The 20,461-nt window shown below is 45.6% G+C and overlaps 1 protein-coding gene across 1 annotated transcript in view; it reads right to left on the bottom strand.

Moving 5' to 3' along the window:
• Positions 1 to 11,756: 11,756 nt before the first annotated feature.
• The window catches only part of frya (furry homolog a), a gene marked incomplete at its 5' end in the record, with an annotated part of 74,563 nt that continues 65,858 nt past the window's right edge, over positions 11,757 to 20,461 (bottom strand). The window contains 11 exons of the mRNA XM_083696060.1: positions 11,757 to 13,154; positions 13,269 to 13,471; positions 13,782 to 13,892; positions 14,432 to 14,449; positions 15,512 to 15,595; positions 15,848 to 15,946; positions 16,051 to 16,200; positions 16,555 to 16,762; positions 16,997 to 17,163; positions 18,047 to 18,190; positions 18,763 to 18,963. Coding sequence (XP_083552186.1) covers positions 12,896 to 13,154; positions 13,269 to 13,471; positions 13,782 to 13,892; positions 14,432 to 14,449; positions 15,512 to 15,595; positions 15,848 to 15,946; positions 16,051 to 16,200; positions 16,555 to 16,762; positions 16,997 to 17,163; positions 18,047 to 18,190; positions 18,763 to 18,963 — 1,644 coding nt within the window. The 3' untranslated portion in view covers positions 11,757 to 12,895. The remainder of the gene's footprint in view (positions 13,155 to 13,268; positions 13,472 to 13,781; positions 13,893 to 14,431; positions 14,450 to 15,511; positions 15,596 to 15,847; positions 15,947 to 16,050; positions 16,201 to 16,554; positions 16,763 to 16,996; positions 17,164 to 18,046; positions 18,191 to 18,762; positions 18,964 to 20,461) is intronic.

Raw genomic sequence — 20,461 nt, forward strand, 5'->3', positions numbered from 1 at the left:
TTAATTGTAGCCTGATTTAGCCATTCCTTTACCACGTTTGATGTGTGTTTGGGGTCATTGTCCTGTTGGAACACCCAACTACGTCCAAGACCCAACCTTCTGGCTGAACATTTTAGGTTTTCCTGAAGAATTTGGAGGTAATCCTCCTTCTTCATTATTCCATTTACTTTCTGTAAAGCACCAGTTCCACTGGCAGCAAAACAGGCCCAGAGCATAATACTACCACCACCATGCTTGACGGTAGGTATGGTGTTCTTGGGAGTGAAAGACCTCACCTTCTCTCCTCCAAACATATTTCTGGTCATTGTGGCCAAATAGCTCAATTTCTGTTTCATCTGACCACAGAACTTTCCTCCAGAAGGCCTTTTCTTTGTCCATGTAATCAGCAGCAAACAGTCGGGCCTTAAGGTGCCGCTTCTGGAGCAACAGCTTCCTTCTTGCACGGCAGCCTCTCAGCCCATGGCGATGTAAAACACGCTTGACTGTGGACACTGACACCTGTGTTCCAGCAGCTTCTAATTCATGGCAGACCTGCTTTCTGGTGGATCTTGGTTGACTCTTGACCATCCTGACCAATTTTCTCTCAGCAGCAGGTGATAGCTTGCATTTTCTACCTGATCGTGGCAGTGACAACTGTGCCATGCATTTTATACTTACAAACAATTGTTTGCACAGTTGATCTTGGGACCTCTAGCTGCTTTGAAATGGCTCCAAGTGACTTTCCTGACTTGTTCAAGTCAATGATGCGCTTTTTCAGATCCGTGCTGAGCTCCTTAGACTTTCCCATTGTAGCGTTTTTGGCTGAGTGTAATGAGTGTATCAAACGAGCCCTATTTAAATGGCCTGAAATAAGTCATCACCTGTAGTCAATCATAATCACTCAGAAGAAGTTAAGAGGCCATGCCACAAAGCAAATTTGATTGACACAACTTTCTACCTCACCAAAATTGATAATTCAAGGTGCTGTATGTATATTTTTGACCCAGCAGATTTTGTCACATTTTCAGAAGACCCATAATAAATTCATAAAAGAACCAAACTTCATGAATGTTTTTTGTGACAAAGAAGTATGTGCTCCAATCAATCCATCACAGAAAAATAAGAGTTGTAGAAATGATTGGAAACTCAAGACTGCCATGACATACATGTTCTTCACAAGTGTATGTAAACTTCTGACCACAACTGTAGGTAGCTAGCTAGCTACTGTAGCTAGACTTCGGCATAATGCTAAGGTCGTCCACCATGTAATGGCTAATGACATTAGATACAGTAGTAATTTATGACAACATTACATAGTGGACCACTACATTAGTCAGTACCAATGTCACCATGGTCAGCTCCTGTCCTGAGGGAATCCTACGGATTCCACGAGCACCATGACAAATGCAGGAATTGCGTAATATAACAGCAACCACTTTGACCATTACTGGAGTCATTTTTCCAGAAATATAAGCGACTCTGCAGTGCTTGGTGAGGCTGATCCTCTCGATCGCGGAGCTTGTGTGTGAGGAAACCATTCACACAGCCAGTCCAACACAACAACACTACACAATGCAGAGTGGCTAACTATAAAACCAACAGTAATCCATTACCCCGGGCCGGTTAACATGTAGTTTCGTCCATGTTGTCAATGATATTTGGGGCTGAGTGGGTACGGCTTCAAATTATCTCTGGGTAGTATGGAAGTAGAGAACTTTAGGTTCACAACGAGGTATCGCAATCGAGAATCGGATAACTTTAAGACCGCCCGTAGGACAACTTAAACCTTAGAATTGAATCCCCGCGGCTGCCAATAGAGCAGCCTCGGATCCCACACGGATACGTACAGTTGACGTCCATAGTAGGCTATGGACAGATGGAGTCACTCAGACTTTGCCATGCATGTATCAAAATAAAAATGCCTATTATGGCATAGGACGTCAACTGTACGTATCCGTGTGGGGTCTCAAGCTTAACAAATGTCTCTTGCAAAGATTCTAGATCGCATACCCCTCGAGTATTTGAAAAGTGCGTTTATGCATTTTTTGCAAAGCACAGACTTTTATTTTTCTCTTTGACAGGCACTATGCGTACTCAATCATGAACAAGATAATGCAATACAGTTTTGAATTTGCACTTGCATTGTGTCATAAACGATAAACATAACAATGATTGATTGTTAAACAATTTGACACTTTGAATTTAAGATTTCATTATAGCAGGTATATGCCTCCACAGCTATCATGTTACTTGGGTGTGCACATATTTTGAGCAGTTATAACGCTACCAGGTTGATTTGTTTTGACGCATCCAACTTACCTTCACGTAGTTGGCCAGCAATAATAGCGTTGCTAACGTTAAACATAGCAGGCGGTGGGGGCTGCCAAGAGGAAACTAGCTTGCTAACTTATTTTACTAACTTTTCGTTCAATTACCATAAAAAGTATGATCCTCCTTTTCAGAGCGAACGCAAATATATCTCCGAAGGTCTTGCCTAGATTACAGCCTACTACTACGGTGCCTCAACTATCTATCTAGATGCAGCACTCACTTCCTCCCATCCCCAGATTCTCAGATTCCCCGCCAAACCAAGGCGTAAGGGGCGTACACTATAGTGCGTTTGACGTAACGACGTACCCGTGGCAGAGCCTACGATATAAATCCAAGGTTGTTATTGCTTTCATTCAATTCAATTCCTTTTTATCTGTGTTCCATGAGCTTTAATAACCAACATTAATACTTCCGCTTTCCCGACTTCATAATAAAAGCGCAAATTAAGAGCTGAATGGAAATTTCACAAGATCACAATATTTTATCTTAATTTTGCTGAAATAACGACAAATGACCGAATAGAAAGTATATACAATTTCGAAAAACTGATTTTGATTATTACATTTTACATATTGGTGCAATTACATAATATTACACGTGTAATGGCAGGAGTACGCATTCAGAGGACCCAAATGCACGACTCTGAGACAAAAACTTAAATCCAATAGAATAGTCTTTACTTTCAAAAAGGTTTGGTACACAGGTAGGCAGTACAAAAAGGCAGGCAGATAATCCGATAAAGGGTAGGCAAAAAGGCAAAGTCAGAAACACACTCGGAGATCAAAAACCAGGAGGTGGGTGTCAGGAGACCAGGTCAGGAAACCAGGACAGGACAGGCAGCCACATACTCTCCAACCTCTCTCTCCATGGACGGCCACCAGAAGCATTGCCAGATCACAAAGAGAGTCCACCATATCCCAGGATGACAAGAGAGTAGGGAGGTGTGAGCCCAATGGATGACCTGCTAGCAATGGGAGACAGGAACAACCAACCGATTCAGGGGAACAGCCATCCGGTACATGGCCGTTAACATTCGCCTGTCTGACCTCTTCCTCCATGCCCCATGCAACAGCCCCCACCAGACAGGAGGAGGGCATGATGTTAGTGGGAGACCTTGGGGCTGAATCAGGGTCAAACAGGCGAGACAGAGCATCGGGCTTAACATTCTTGGAACCAGGCCGGTATGACAAGGAAAAATTAAATCTGTTAAAGAACAGAGCCCACCTGGCCTGCCTGGAGTTGAGTCGCTTGGCGGTCTGGATGTACTCCAGGTTCTTGTGGTCGGTCCAAACCAGGAAAGGGTGCTTTGCCCCCTCTAACCAGTGGCACCACTCCTTCAGAGCTGCCTTGACAGCCAACAGCTCCCTATTTCCCACATCATAATTTCTCTCGGCAGGAGAGAGTTTCCGGGAGAGGAAAGCGCGGGGATGGAGCTTGTTGTCCTCTTGAGACCGCTGGGAGAGGACAGCCCCAATACCCACGTCCGAGGCATCCACCCCCACAACGAACTGTTGACGGGGATCCGGGAGAGTGAGGACTCAGCCTCCGGAAAGCCTGGTCCGCCTGGAATCTGACAGCAGAGGAGTTGAGGGCATGCAGCGGAGTGGCAACAGGGCTAAAGTTTCTGATGAACCGTCTGTAAAAATGAGCAAAACCCCAAAAACGTTGCACTAACTTACAACTGGTAGGCGTGGGCCACTCAGCAACACCACTGACCTTGGCAGGATCCATTTGAATGTTGTCCTCCGAGATGATGAAACCTAGGAAATCAAGGGTGGAGGCATGGAACTCACACTTCTCCGCTTTCATGATGAGTTGGTTATCGAGGAGGCGCCGGAGAACTTGGTGGACATGCTGGACATGGGTCTCCTCATCAGGGGAGAAGATGAGGATATTATCCAGATAGATAAAGGCAAACTGATTAAGCATGTTACAGAGAACATCATTCACCAGAGCCTGGAACACAGCCGTCTTCCACTCGTCCCCCTCCCTTATCCTTACAAAATTTTACATTTACATTAATGGAATTTAGCAGACGCCTTCATCCAAAGTGACTTACAACAAATACATTTGTTTAAGTAAGTGAATCATCTATCCATCAGTCATCATAAGATAAAGTAATCAATGCTCAGGCCAGGGGTATTGGCAGTCACAATGCTAGAAGAAGGATTTTTTTTAGAAACAGTAGAGAAACTTGTACAGGGGGCTAGTGGGGGTGAAGAGGTCTTTAGGAGGGACCGTTAAGATGTAGCCTGAAGAGATGGGTCTTCAATCTACAGCGGAAGATTGGTAGTGACTCTGCAGTCATGACAGCAGTGGGAAGCACACTCCACCAGCGGGGCGCCAGGACAGTGAAAAGTTGTGACCGAGTAGCACGGCTGCTGCATCCATGTAGAGGTGGCGGTGCCAGGCGGCCAGCTGAGGTTGAAGAGCAGAGTGATAGGGCAGGGGTTTGGGGGCTGACCATTGCTTGCAAGTAGGGAGGGGCTGTTCCCTTTGCTGCCCGGTAGGCGAGCACCAGGGTCTTGAATCTGATGCGAGCTGCTACCGGGAGCCAGTGTAGGGTGCAGAGGAGGGGATGAGCATTCTGGATGAGCTGCAGGGGCCTGATGGTGGAGCATGGTAAGCATTTCTAAGATCGAGCTTAGTAAAGATCTTATCCCCTTGTAACCGTTCAAATGCTGTCGAGATAAGAGGGAGGGGGTACCTGTTCTTAATGGTAATGTCATTCAGGCAGTGGACGGCCCTCTCAGGATGGGTGGAGTAACAGCAGAACCTGAATCTCTCTCTCTCTCTCTCTCTCTCTCTCTCTCTTGGAGACGATTATCTATCCTAATGGCCAATGCAAAAAGGGAATCCAGGTCAGGGGGAAGCTCTAGAGGTGCCAACTGGTCCTTGATGGGTTCAGAAAGACCATGAAGAAAAGCATCAAACATGGCGGAGGAGTTCCAGCCGCTGTCTGCTGCCAGGGTGTGGAACTCAATGGCGTAATCGGAAACCAGGCCCATGAACACTCTTGCTGCCTCTCGACCAGGGGTGGTCAGTGAAAACCTCCAGGGAATAACAGACTAGAGAATCCCTAGCCCACTCGGCCGTGGACTATGCTTCAGCTCTGCCAGTAAGGTGGGTGATGACGTAAGCCACCTTTGTTAGCAATGGTAGTGCAGAGGACCCAAGTGCGGAGAGATACTCAGACGGACAGCGTAAAGTCAAATCAAATAATGTTTTAATAAGATAACTGGGCACGGCACACAAACAAACACTGGGGAAAAAGGGTAAAATAAAGGTGGAGAAAACCAAGCTCCGTTAACAAAAGTACGCACTTAACAAGTGGAATAACTTGAACTTAAGAAATACTAGTCTCGAACTAGGACAACGGGGTAAACAACTGGAATCATGGAACCGACGGGCAGACAGGGTACTCACAGACATACAGGGAGAATCTCCGACAAAGACATGGGGAACACACAGGCTATATATAACAAACACTAGACAGAATACACAGGTGAAACGAATAATGGTAGATTGGGAGGCCACTGGCCCCGTACCGCCAGAGGAGGGCACCAGAGTCACCAGACAGCAACCTCAGACGTGACAGTACCCCCCCCCCCCCCCCCCCCGACGAACGGCACCAGCCGTTATACTCTGCCGGGGCACCAAGTCCATTCCTCCGGACCATACCCCTCCCAATCTACCAGGTACTGCAGACCCCTCCCCACCCTTCAACAACCCAAAATCCGGTTCACGGTGTATGCCGGCTGTCCTCCGATGAGACGAGGTGGGGGAGCAGGGCGGGGAGGGGGGGCCAGGGGGCAGGAGGTAACAGGCTTGAGGAGGGAGACATGAAAGGTTGGGTGCCTAACCACCCGAAAGGGACCCACGAAGCGGGGGGACAGCTTCCGGGTCGAGAGCCACACCTTCTGGCCCGGGCGGAAGACCGGGGCCGGGCGATGCTTGCGATTGGCCTGAAGCTGGGACCTGGCTGAAACCCTCTTGAGCGCCGCCCGCACTCGTCTCCAGGTCCTGCGACACCGACTGACTTGGGCCTGGACCGAAGGTACCTCTGCTTCCTCCTCTTGCTCAGGGAACAGGGTTGGTAACCATACTGGCACTGGAAGGGGGACAGACCAGGGGGACAGACCTCCAGGTCCTGGTTGACGCGCTCCGTCTGCCCGTTAGATTGAGGGTGGAACCCGGACAAGAGGCTGACGGAGGCGCCGAGGCTGGTGGCAAATGCCTTCCAGAACCAGGAGGCAAACTGGGGACCCCGATCGGACACCACATCCTGGGGGAGACCGTGGATCCTGAAAACATGTTGCACCATCAGGTCTGCGGTCTCCTGGGCAGAGGGCAGCTTGGGAAGGGGGATGAACCGGTCCACCGCCTTGGAGAACCAGTCCACCACCACCAGGATAGTGCATCCACCTCCACCACAAAGGGCAGAGCAGGATCTGGATGCCCAAGGACCGGGGCGGAGGTGAAGCGCCACTTGAATGTGGCAAAGGCGTTCTCCGCCTCTGGGGACCAAGCGAATTGAGGTCGGCTGGACTGGGTGAGGGCAGTCAAGGGAGTGGCCAGGGCACTAAACCCATGGATGAACCGCCTATAAAAATTGGCGAACCCCAGGAACCTCTGCAGCTGTTTCAGGGATGAGGGTTGGAGCTAGTCTAACACTGCCTGGACCTTGGCAGGGTCCATCCATAGCTCCCCCCTGGAAACGATAAATCCTAGGAAGGACGCGGTCTCTTGATGAAAAATGCAGTTTTCTGCCTTCACATACAGGTGATGATGGAGAAGGCATCGCAGAACCTGGCGAGACCCGGCGAGAACCAGAACCTGGCGAGAAAAAATGAGTCTTCTCCCAATGAGCCCCCTTGACCTGGAGACGCACAGGGATAGTGTTATTAGGCCAGCTCCCAGGGGCCGACCGTCCATGCTGTCTATGTTGGGCCAGATCTTTAGAAAAAATAAGAATGTCGTCCAGGTAGACGAAAACACAATGGTCCAGGAGGTCACGCAGCACGTTGGCGTTGGCCAACCCGAAGGGCATGACACGATATTCGTAGTGGCCTCTTGGTGTGTTGAATGCCGTTTTCCACTCATCCCCCTCCCGGATCCTCACCAGGTTGTAGGCGTTGCGTAGGTCCAGCTTGGTGAATACCCGGGCCTGCTGCAGGGATTCAAAGGCCGATGTCATCAGGGGGAGTCGATAACGATTCTTCACCATTACGTCGTTCAGGCCCCGGTAGTCGATGCAGGGCCGCTGTCCCCCGTCCTTCTTGGCCACGAAGGTCGGATATGCCCTGTGGCGAGCGCTTCCTCATTGTACTCCTTCATGGCCAGGGTCTCCGGTTGGGACAGGGAGAACAAGCGACCTCTAGGAGGCATAGAACCTGGCAGGAGGTCGATAGCGCAGTTGTAGGACCTGTGGGGCGGCAGGCTCTTGGCCCGTTGCTTACTAAAGACCTCCGCCAGGTGTCAATACTCCGGGGGAACACCGGTCAGGTCGGGAGCTGGGGAGGTAGGTGGCAGTGGGCAGGAAGTGGGAGTAAGGGGAATGGATGGAAGTGCGTGGACGGTAGACCCCACCCCCAGAAAAACCTGCCCAGTGGCCCAGTTAATCTGGGGATTGCTGGAAGCTAGCCAGGGGTGACCCAGGACAAGGGGGCAGTCAGGAGCCTCAATGATGAAAAAATGAGTCTTCTCCCAATGAGCCCCCTTGACCTGGAGACGCACAGGGATAGTGCGCTGTGTTATTAGGCCAGCTCCCAGGGGCCGACCGTCCAGAGCCCAGACCGGAATGGGCTCCGCTAGCTGGATGAGCGGGACTCCCCATCCAGCCGCCAGGCTCGTGTCCATCAGAACCCCAGGAACCTCTGCAGCTGTTTCAGGGATGAGGGTTGGAGCTAGTCCAACACTGCCTGGACCTTGGCAGGGTCCATCCATAGCTCCCCCCTGGAAACGATAAATCCTAGGAAGGACGCGGTCTCTTGAATGAAAAACACACTTCTCCGCCTTCACATACAGGTGATGATGGAGAAGGCGTTGCAGAACCTGGCGAGACCCGGCGAGAACCAGAACCTGGCGAGAAAAAATGAGTCTTCTCCCAATGAGCCCCCTTGACCTGGAGACGCACAGGGATAGTGTTATTAGGCCAGCTCCCAGGGGCCGACCGTCCAGAGCCCGGACCGGAATGGGCTCCGCTAGCTGTATGAGCGGGACTCCCCATCCAGCCGCCAGGCTCGTGTCCATCAGATTCCCCGCTGCTCCGGAGTCGACCAGGGCGAGGACCCTCTGCGGGTCGGAGCCCCACTGCACCGCGACCCGGAGAAAGGTCCGGGAATCTCCAGGAATGGAGGGTGGATCTCGTCCCGCCAGCACCCCCCCAGATACTAGTGGGACCCTCCGATTCCCGATTTCTCTGGGCATGTAGCGCAGCGGTGACCCGACTGGCCGCAGTACAGGCAGCGCCCCTCGCTCAGGCGGCGCTGTCTCTCCGCCTTCGAAAGGTGCGCTGCCCCCAACTGCATGGGCTCCTCCTGAGGGACCCTCATAGGAGGACGGGGAAAGGGTTCTGGGTAGAGAGACACAGGGGGAGGCGCGCCGCGTGTCAACCTTCGCTCCCTTGTCCTCTCCCGGCGACGGTTGTCCACGCGTATAGAGCGCTCTCCTCCCAACCTGCCTCCCTTGCCAGGGTCCTGAACTCTACGGCGTAGTCCGCCATGGAGCGCTCACCCTGCCGACAGGCCGTGAGACGACGACCGGCCTCATGCCCCGACGCCACCCGGGAGGTGTCGAATATCTTGCGTATCTCCCGGGTGAACAGAGTGACGTCAGAGCATGCTGGCGTCTGATGCTCCCACTCGGCTGTAGCCCACGACAGAGGCCGGCCCGTCAACAGGGTGATGATGTACGCCACTCTGGAGCGCTCCGTGGGAAAGGATGAGGGTTAGCAGACTGAACACCAGGGAACATTGGGTGAGTAATTCTCTGCAACCCTCCGGACATCCGTCGTAACGTTCAGGCGGTGGTAGGCGCGGCTCCCGTGCTGTGGTCTGGGGAGCTGGAGCAGGTGGTGTCGGTGCAGGTACAGTGGCGGTCTCCTGAGCCTCCGACATGGAGCAAACCATGATGGTTAATCGTTGGAGGCTCTCGGCCACCTGCTGCATTCCCTCCTCGTGTTGGGCCAGTACTTTGTGCTGGGCCGCGACCTCTTCACGCAGTCTGAGTATCTCCGCTGGGTCCATGATGGTTGGAGATTCTGTTAGCAATGGTAGTGCAGAGGACCCAAGTGCAGAGAGATACTCAGACAGACAGCGTAAAGTCAAATCAAATAATGTTTTAATAAAATAACTGGGCACGGCACACAAACAAACACTGGGGAAAAAGGGTAAAATAAAGGTGGAGAAAACCAAGCTCCGTTAACAAAAGTATGTACTTAACAAGTGGAATAACTTGAACTTAAGAAATACTAGTCTCGAACTAGGGCAACGGGGTAAACAACTGGAATCACGGAACTGACGGGCAGACAGGGTACTCACAGACATACAGGGAGAATCTCCGACAAAGACATGGGGAACACACAGGCTACATATAACAAACACGAGACAGAATCCACAGGTGAAATTAATAATGGTAGATTGGGAGAGCACTGGCCCCGTACCGCCAGAGGAGGGCACCAGAGTCACCAGACAGCAACCTCAGGCGTGACAACCTTGGCTCGTTCCGTTTCGAATGAGGATGCCTGTAGCTCGAAGTGCAGCCCACACTGGACCAGAAATGCCCGACAGTTACAAGAGTCCCCGGAGAACCACTCGGGTCTAGAGAGGTGAGGAGCCGGTGTCGGTGGTGTGAGCGGGGGAGCAGGAGCTGGAAATGGAACAGGAGCAGGGTCACGGGTCGGGACTGGCGCTAGAACCGGGGGAGAAGAGACAAGAGTCTCGAGTCATGCCATCAGCTGCTGGATCTGGTCAGCCAGTTCGCAAACCTGGACGCCGATGGAAGCCTGGAAGCCCTCGTGTTGCTCTGACTCACCCCCAGGCAGATTGAGTTGAGTTGCTCGTCATGGCGAAGAATCCGTCTCTCCTGGGTTTGAAGGGCAGTGTGCACAAAGTCTGAGTCGGCTGAGTCTATAGTTGGGTTTGTTTGTACTGTAATGGCAGGAGTACGCAGGCAGAGGACTCAAATGCACGAAAAGGTTTGGTACACAGGTAGGTAGTACAAAAAGGCAAGCAGATAATCTGGTAAGGTGTAGGCAAAAAGGCACAGTCAGAAACACACTCGGAGATCAAAAACCAGGAATACTTATCACTAGGAAATGCTGGGACATATGACATGAAGGTACAAAGATGAACTAGCACAGAGACAGGGGAACACACAGACTAAATACACAGGGAAGGATGATGAGGAACAGGTGAAGCCAATCAGGGCGGGGTAGACAATCACATAGGCGGGAAACACACATGGTGGTGAAGTGTCTGAAACGAGAGACATGGTGAGAAAAACAAAATAAAACAGGAAACAATAAATGAATAACATGAAACAAAGACAAACATAAAGTAAGGAACAGGGCGAGACGTTATAACATGCTTATTATATGTGTATAAATTAGACTGTACAGAAATATTTTCTGATTAGGTCAGCTCATCCCAGCAAACACTACTGTACTGGTCGGAAAAATAGGTCATAGGTCAACATAAGAGTTTGGTGTCCCCGCAGCCATTGAAAGTAAATAAAGAACATACAGTAGAAGCGGGGCTGTAATGATTCTGACTGGTGTATTTGAATACTATTGCTCTATCTTTGATAATAGTGGAGTGGCTACATGCCAGACCCAGAACAAGGGCAGGTTTTAAGGAGCATATTTAGCTATAGGGCCATCACAGATTTGCTCTTATACCCACCCTGGCTAATATTGCTGGGGGCACAGTCCACACTCATTTTGAATGGTCATATATGAATAAATTATTGGTGCAGTAAGACCAAAGATGTTTAGAAAATGTTTGTATGAGTATAGAGAACATAACACATAACAGTGTACCATCTATACATTTTGAGCTATGCTTAAATTTGCATGAAATCTCATTATTTCCAATGACCATTCGCTCAGAATGGGGGACATTTCTAAATGTGTCTTCTTTTTAATATTATAAGATAGACACCCCAAACCACCTCTACAATGTGTAGTCTGACTCCACTTAAAGATTTGATCATTTATGGCCACTTTATTAGGTACACCTTGCTAGTACTGGGTTGACAGCGAAGATATAGCCCCGGTCTCCTCTGATGGACTAATATCTTAACAGTAATAATACAAATGCAATAATTTCATGTAGGCTGCTGCATTTACTTACTATTTACAATTTAGATTCCAAGTGAATGAATGATCTTTATGAAGACTACAGATCAAACAAATTAAATCAAACACATTATAACAAATGTATTTGTATTCTTTATTGTTACAGAAGTGTACAGAACACCAAAGTAGGGTACATCGCAAAAGAGTAGTATTTACAAGGTGAAAACCTATATCAACAGTCTATGGAAGCTTTACAAACATCCATTTCCTATAGTTTACATGCATTTAGGTCAAATTGTAAATTAAAAACATAAAAATAAAATCTTACAAGCATGTGCAAAGCTCCCATTGTACAAATGCAACATTCAGTTAAAATAGTTTTGTATTATCATAAATATTTCTACTACACTTTATATTACATAGAATTTGCATGCTTGGCAGTAATAGACAAAACAACATTTGTTGTCATTCTATAAAACTAGTCAGTTCAAAGCATGTTTATGTAAATATAAATAATTCTCCTATAAGCAAATAGCCACACAATAGAAAGTTAACATTTGTAAAATATTTGTTTTAAGTAACAGATAGCTCACAGCGGCATCTAGATCTTTGAGACAGTAGATTTGCAGCATATCAAAGTAGTTGAGCGTACACAATGTATATAGGCTATACATCTATGCTTTGCAATGTTCATGGATGGTAGTCTGGTTACAGTCAATTTCACTTATACACTATTATAACCAAGCAATGAAAAAATATTCAGCATATTCAGCATAATTTTGCCTGTAATTCAGAATTTTCAAGTTGCGGAAAGCACTGAAATTCAAAAACATTCTTTCATGATACAATAGAAGTATTTCACTTCTGTGAAGCATTGCACATTTTCCCTTAACATTTTAAATAACAGATATCTGAAGAAGAATAAGTTAATAACTTTGGTATGTCGTTTGTTAAATGTAAAAGTTGTTGACCTCAGTAACAAGTGGCCGGTATGTGATGTTATCCATAAATATTAGTGCAATAAAAGCCAAAGTTCCTTTGTTGACTTTGCAAAGTTTCATATCATGTTCCCTCCTACAATATTGCTGCATATCTGGAGATCTGAATAATTTACATTCTGAGGTCCCTTTACTCTGAGTAGGGGCAGAATGTGGAGTCTTGGTTTTCCCAGGTGAGAGGAGAGCGCTTTGTGACCATTGTAATGAAAGCAGCATCCCCAGACAGGAGCAGAGGCTAAGTCTGGGACAGGGCGTTGAGCAGGGGCTAGGATCAAGGGCAGCACTCCTGTCAAAGACTAGAGCCAGACACACTGGAGTCTGGGAGGAAGGTTGTAATGGCCCGGTAGCCCTGGGCCCTGCGAATCATATCTCGGATCTCTCCATTGAGCTCCATCAACTTGACACAGATCTCTGAAAGGTCCTGCTTTGAGCCCACCAGAGCAAAGGTTCCTGTCTGCCCCAGTGTTTGATGTCTGAAGTAGATGTTCAATAAGGTTTGGATCTCATCCTCAGAACTGCTCCCAAAGATATCATTCGGCCACATTCTGCTGTACAGAAAAGGAACAGTTATCATCTACTTGTTTTCGTATGAATCATTCAGATGAAGTGTAATATTGGAATTAATTAATTAATTAAAATAATTAAAGAATAGTGGGTTTTACCTGCATTCGCGAATGTAACGTATAGCTATAATGAACTCATGGTTTTTCAGACCCTCCAGGATAGCTTGCACAGCGGCTTCAGAGGAGTTGAAGGTGGGCTCAGAGGAGGAACTCTCCTGGGCAACAAGGTAACTTGTCACTGAGGCTGCTGCAGCCCGAAGGCTCCGCTTGAGGTCATTCAGCTCTCTGGACATATTTAACAGCTGGTGGAGGGGGGAAGAGTGCACACACACACACACACACACACACACACACACACACACACACACACACACACACACACACACACACATACACACACACACAATACATTCATATGAAATGTTCTTGTTCTGATGAACACATAATGTTTATACATGTATGAGTAAAGCCATAATGAATGGATGGGGAATCTATTTCTTACAGTAGGTCTCATACACAACATAAACTACATAACTACATAACATAACTACATAGCCAAAACTGCTTAAGAAGACACTGTGACAACGTCATACTAAAAACAAATACACTTACCTCAGGAACAGAGCTAATAGCATGGACCTGGCCAATGAGCTTACAGTAGGACTGAAAAAGCAGCAGCAGCTGAAAGTGGAGCTTGTAGAGTCGTTGACAGAGCTCAAGTTGCTGGACAAAAAACAATAACAGCAACAAGAACAAAAAGTCTGTCAACACAAAACTTTTGGTTTAACAGCTTATTTCCCCCCATTAAAGTTGTAATTAAAGATGTATCCCCTCAATGTGAATACCTTGTTCCACTATTTCAACCTAAACCTATTACACATTGACATGATTGTTTCTGAATTAGAGAGACAAAAGCTGTACAGCATGTGAAAAGGTTATACAGTATACATGCTTTAATGTTGGAGACCATAGTGCATTTTTGCAATGGTTGGTACATTGGTACAATGTTGTATTTGTTTAGCCAAGAGATCATCTGTTTCAATCAGTTAAGACTATTAGCATGTGCAAATATTTTACTTTGAGACTGCTGTTAGTGGAGCTCAAACTTTATCCACTGCAAAGTCAACATAAGTAAATACTACAGTATGTATGTACATCAGCAAAGCAACTGTTCCTTTAATGCCATTTCTGAACTTTGAGCAAGAGACATAACCACCTACGCTGGTTACACCAGGAAATAGGAATAAGTCATTTTAACTTACTGCCAAAGATTCCATTTGCTACAAAGCAAGCATGTTACAAGATAAGAAAGAGGTGAGAGGAAAACATAAAGAATCAATGGAAGGCATGCATCCATCAGCAGTCTCATTTAGGCAACAGTATTAGTAGAATTGGCATGCATCCATTAGCAGTCTCATTTAGACTCACACAGTATTAGCCCAAGTCATAAAATGCCTTCATTTTATTGACACATGCAAGGACAGAGAAAAAAGAAAGGATTCACTGCTGTGTGAAGAACAACTCAAAGTGTGGCTGGGTGCTCCAGTGAGTCTTTTTAAAGCCAAGCAGATAAGCAGTTTTGTCTTTTCACTTTGATCAATGTACTGTTACTCTGCTGGGAGTATGAAGGCAGTTTACCCATTTAAAAAGACATGACAATTTGGATGCTTTTAGTATAAAACTATGTTTTTAGTTAGTGAGATAAATAGTTTTTAGCTAAAATATTTGCAAATTATAGGAGAACTTGCTCCTCTGCCCAGCAGAGTTCAATATGGCCACAATGCACATTGGAATGAATGAATCAATGTGATGTGCAGCAACTCATGGTTGCCCAGAAGCAAGCTCTAAACTTGAGGTTCTGATATTGAGAGAAAATGAAGGTATTTCACTCACAAGACTACCACAGAGTAATCGAAAGGAAGTAAATGTGAAAGATCAATTGAAATGGAATCTGTAGTACCCTCATGTCAGTGATGTTAGAACAGTGTTCAGAGAAATAAGAACATAATGTTTCTATAATGTAAAGAGACCAGAACAATGTATTAAAGAATCCATAATGATCAAATATGATCATTTCCAGAAATATCAAAATTGCAAATCCTATACAATAGATTAGGTTATAGATTCAGCATGTATACTATAAGTGCCATCATTGAGAGCAGATCTGCTCTTTAGCCACAGAAAATGTTTAGCCAGTATTATTTATATAATTATTCCCTTGATATGATTTTGCCATAGTCTACCAAAAATGTTTAGTGTTTGATCAACTCATAATACGAGACTGTCAGTAATTGTCCAGAAGGTTAGTGGATGAACAAGTGAACACAGAGCAGATCTTGTACCTTTTCCTCATTTTCCCCAGGCTGGCAATTTATCACAGCACTTCCGGAACTTCTGGAAAAGGTGGCTTTGCAGTTGCTTAACCACTGTGGGAAAGGGAGTATGGTTAGTTTTTGTAAAGTTATCCTGAAACATACAGCCTCACATTTCAAAATGGGTTTGTAGCACCAACATTGGTCACCTAGTGTCACTTTATGCTGTATCTAGTCAGCAACATGAATCATAAATTAATGATTTGTTTGTTTGTTGAGAAACTTTTTGTATAGGCACGTATAATATACAGTAAATACAGACAATACAAACGCAGTGACATCATAAGACAAAACACAATTTCTTACAGATATGGCTGCTTCTTTCCTGTTGTTGTATGTGTCAAGATACTCTTGAAGTTCCAATGCACTGAATTTCATCTTTTCAAGGAGCCCATACGAGATGATCTGTGAAAGGAAGTAAATGTAATTTAATGTTTGTGTTTTCAAAAAGATTATCATCTATAGAATGCAATAAACATCATAAAATATCAAAATGATGAGTTACTCACAGTGTCTGCATCTACAAACAGTGTAGGGCACTCTGAGCATGACATCAGCATCTGGGAGGACCTCAAAAACTTCGATCCTATTCCTCGAAGTCCATCACCGAGGTAATCAGCAGCGTCACAGGTCAATGAGCAGAATTTGCACTGAATACTCTGAAAAGCAAAAAAAAAAAAAGTACAAATCTGAGATGTTGTCAAAGTTAATCACAAACTGATGGCCTTTCTTTACATCAGGTCTACTCTACAGGGCTTTCATGTCAGCTTTGGGCGATGAACTGAATAAAACCAGGTTAATGAATCATCGAGTGAAAAAGTAATGCACAGTACCATTTTCCCAATTAATGAAAATTCCTTTATGTAGAACCCCCCTAGGATTAATCATCCATCTAACTAATCCTGTTAATGAGTGATAATGGTTCAACCCCATGTACCCCACTGTCATTGTTGTAAGACTGAGTTGGATAAAAGGCCCAAGACCCAGTATCAGTAATTCCCAAGTGCTGTCACCTGGAAGAGTGAGGAAAACACATGGAAGGTGTAGACTGCACAGGAACCATCGGAGTCTGACACCAGCTGGTTGATGTGACTGCGCCAAGCCTCCTCTGCATCATCACATACGGCCGGCTGGAAAGCGGCAAGAATGGCGGAGAAGAAGGGTGATGGTGGAGGGGAAGATCGAGACTCGAGCAGCTCATCGCTCTCCTCTTCACAAAGACTGTGGTGACCAGAATTTCACAACCATTGAAAAGGTTAACAGTTGACATGCAGGACATACGTAGTGGTATGGAATGTCAAAACCAACATAGATCCTCCTTCAACACAGTTATGCTGACCTAACAGAAGCAAGGTGCAGCTTTCACATAAAATTACCTAAAAGTACACATTAACAACTTTCATTCATAAACCATTACTGCTAACCTAAAAAGTGCTACTGTACATAAGTGCATACCTGGCTAGACAGTTTGAGGTTGGGTCCAGTTCCTCTTTGTAATCCCCATGAACCATGTCCAGTGTGAAACTGTCACTAGAGTCAAATCCAGGGGGCAGTTCGCAAATGGAGAGGAAGAGGTCATCCTGGTGGACATTGGTGTCCTCATCTTCTGCTGATACTTCAGCCTGAAAGGGTGAGCGAGATAGGCTTCCTCAGTGGCTGGATCAGATGGACTATGTAATCAAATACAGATCTATTCCACTGACTGAGGCAACTTGCAGTGATGGTCATTATTAACTTAAATACTTGCTTTTGTACTCTTGATCATGAAAGTTTTTTACAGTATTAAGAAAGAAACCATGGGTAGACTGACCTTTCCAAACAACAAAGATACTCCTTGTGGTGTTTTCTTTAATTTGGTTATATTTTTCATGAGTGTGCACATTATGTCAATTATGTCAAATGAAATGGTAGACCTATATACAACACCCTGGCTTTACAGACTCATTTGGAACCAGGCATGTGTAAAGCTTTATTCATCTTGCACATGCCGAGAGTTTTTTTGTTGTTGTTGCATAAAGCCACCCACAAAGAAGCAGTAGGTCTACACATTGCATAAAACAGACAAAGAAAGAGCTCCTGTTGCTACCTAACACCCACAAACCCCCAAGAGAGAAATATTACAGTATTATGCCATACAGATAGAGTAGAGTAAGGCAGAAGCAGCACAAACCAGTCCACCGCCCAAATAATTAGATTAAGTTCTCTTGCAGTTATTAGAACTGTATTCTGCAACATGCAGCTACTAAAAGCTCAAGCAAAGACTGGTTCCTGCCATATCCTTTCTAGAAGAAATTTAGAATATTCTCAAATACATAAAGATAATAACTAATATAGAGAGAAACCGCAACACTTATCCCATAGAATGTCCTCTCAACTGCCCAAGAAAGCACAGGATGGAATTTAAATACCTATTTGGCAGTATTAGTAAAGAATTCCAATATTGAAGTGTGATAGGAGTAGGAATGAGTGGGCCCCCATATCTCACACTCTGAACCCCTTATTCACCCGGTGCTTCGAGTCTTCTATCATTGAGGCCCCAAAGTTAGGATTTCTGGTGTTCAGAGGAGTTGGGTCAGCAAAGGTTGTGTCGAAGGAAGTAGACAAAGAGTCCATGTTATTGATCTCCTCAGTGGGAGAGAGGTTCACAATCTGCAATGAGACAAAATCAAGCTCATAGTCCTCATGACCAATCATTACATTAAGCATTAGTCAATTATTGTAAAAGTGAAAAAACAATTGCACAGCAGTCTACTTTAAGAACATTCTCAAAATATGGGGCAGAGCTCTTTGAGAAAAGCATAAGCAGCTCCTGACTCCAGACAGTGTTATATCAGTTGAGGAGCATCAAAAACATTGGAACACATTAAGAAAGTGCCACAGGCACACAGACCATTAATAAGCAAGCATGGTAGTGCAAGTCTTGTGCTGACCACTGAGGTGCTGGGAACTGACTGAATGCACTGAGGGGGGTGCATAGCTAATCAGGGACAAGAGAGAAGTGGGACCCTTGGGGTCTATATCTTCCCCCAGAATTCCCACATACCTCAGCTTCTTAATAACTGTATAATGGCCATTAATCCAGTGTAATTACACAAATATAGTAAATTAACTATGTGATATAATCATGAACCTATAACAAAGCCCCATTTTGTATAGAAAAGGTTGTTTCTAAAGTTTTACTATCAAAATAGATCAAGCCATTCCCTATCCCTACGACTTACAAGTTGTGAGTGAGAGAGGATCTGGCTGGCAGTGAGGGACTCTTCTTCGGAGGACTCGCCTGAGTCTTCGTGGGTGAACTTGCTGAGGCTGGTTGTACTGCCTGCAAGCTGGCTCTCCTCCTGAGGCTGTAGGTCACTCCTGTCCAAGCTGTCCATGGAGCGTCGACGTACACCCCAGTTAAAGTTATCCATAGTCTCCCCCTGCAAGAGAACACAGCCTTGAGTAACCAGGTGGTGGGCAGCATGCAGATAGCCCTCATAGACACTCAGGGTCATGCAGTGCAGGTCAAGGGGGGGGGAAGTCCTTGGAAAATGATCTCCCTTTTCACCCAAGCTTGGAGGGATCAGTGGTTCATAACACAATGTCAAAAACTCTCTGTTGTGGACCGTGACAAAGTGACTCTCCTAGAGACATGATCAAAATAGCATGATGAGAACTCTGGAAAAGGTTGGGTTTAAAGTACATCATCGGCTTGTCGGATTAATACATATTTACAAGTTGTCTTCCCTTGAGTCTGGCTGCAGCCTTGGTTTGGATTTATCTTTTTAGCAGGATATGACTTTGGAGATGTCGGCCAATTTCCACATTCTACCAAGGCTCCAGTTCAATTGATCAAACAAGAGAATTCCTGTGGTGATGGGCTTAATATTTAACATTGGTGCAATGGGGCGGGTTTCATTATACATTCCCTTATTGTGTGTTATACACTGTTAAAAAGGAAGTGTTGCAAAACCCCAAAACTGGTGGCAACTGAGCTGCAACTAATTTAAAGCATTCAAAACCTTTCTTTTGCTGTTGTCTGTACAACCTACACAAAGTACTGAAACATATTTTTGTGAAGGTTTTGAGACATGTTTTAGGATCAAAAGTTCAGAAGCACCTCTCCCAGAATCAAAACTCAAACCTAGAGGTGTTTGAGCACCCATGCCATGGTGTTTCAAATCACTTCATGTGTAGAATTGAAACACCTCTTTTTGGGAGCTCCAAGAAACTTTTCCCTCTGAGGTTTCTCTTAATGATATGTTGATACACTCCTTATCAGGAGTCCCTGCACTACTATGGGTTTTTGATACACGCCTCATCGGGAGTCCTATCTCTGATAGGGTGAAATGATAAACTCCTCATTGAGAGTACAACGGATGAGCAGAAAAGTGTTTAGAAACTGTGGGAACAATCATGTTATTCATTGGCTGCTGAGTTACATTTCATCAACAGCACCCAATGTTTGCTCAGCCAATCACATGCAATAGAAAGCATTAACAAGTATGGACACACCTCTGCCACTAATGTTGACAGAAGTTGTAGTGTGTATCTAAGAATCCCCCAACTATGCTTTTGAGGTTTTACTACCGTGTGTACGTAGTTGCTTTGACAAATGTGTGTGCATAACCAGTAAGTACTTAGATTCATTGATATATGCTATTGTATGGTTAACTGTCTGTCTTGTTAATCCTGGTTTTCATTGTTTGGTCAACTTGTTTGTTTAATGTGCAAGATGGCTGACACCATACCGCCACGTGGGCATGAAGCATGGGCATTTAAGGTTTGGCCATTTTCTTGACCAAAGTTGGCCAAATAAAAAAATGGACTAAGACAGTTGACTGTTTACCATACTAAGGAGCAATACAAACTGATTAAAAACTTACAAGCAGTGAAGGAACAAGTTAGGAGCATATCCATGCACAATACAAGGGTTAT

Source organism: Argentina silus, assembly GCF_951799395.1.
Source record: "Argentina silus genome assembly, chromosome: X".
Lineage (NCBI taxonomy): Eukaryota > Metazoa > Chordata > Actinopteri > Argentiniformes > Argentinidae > Argentina > Argentina silus.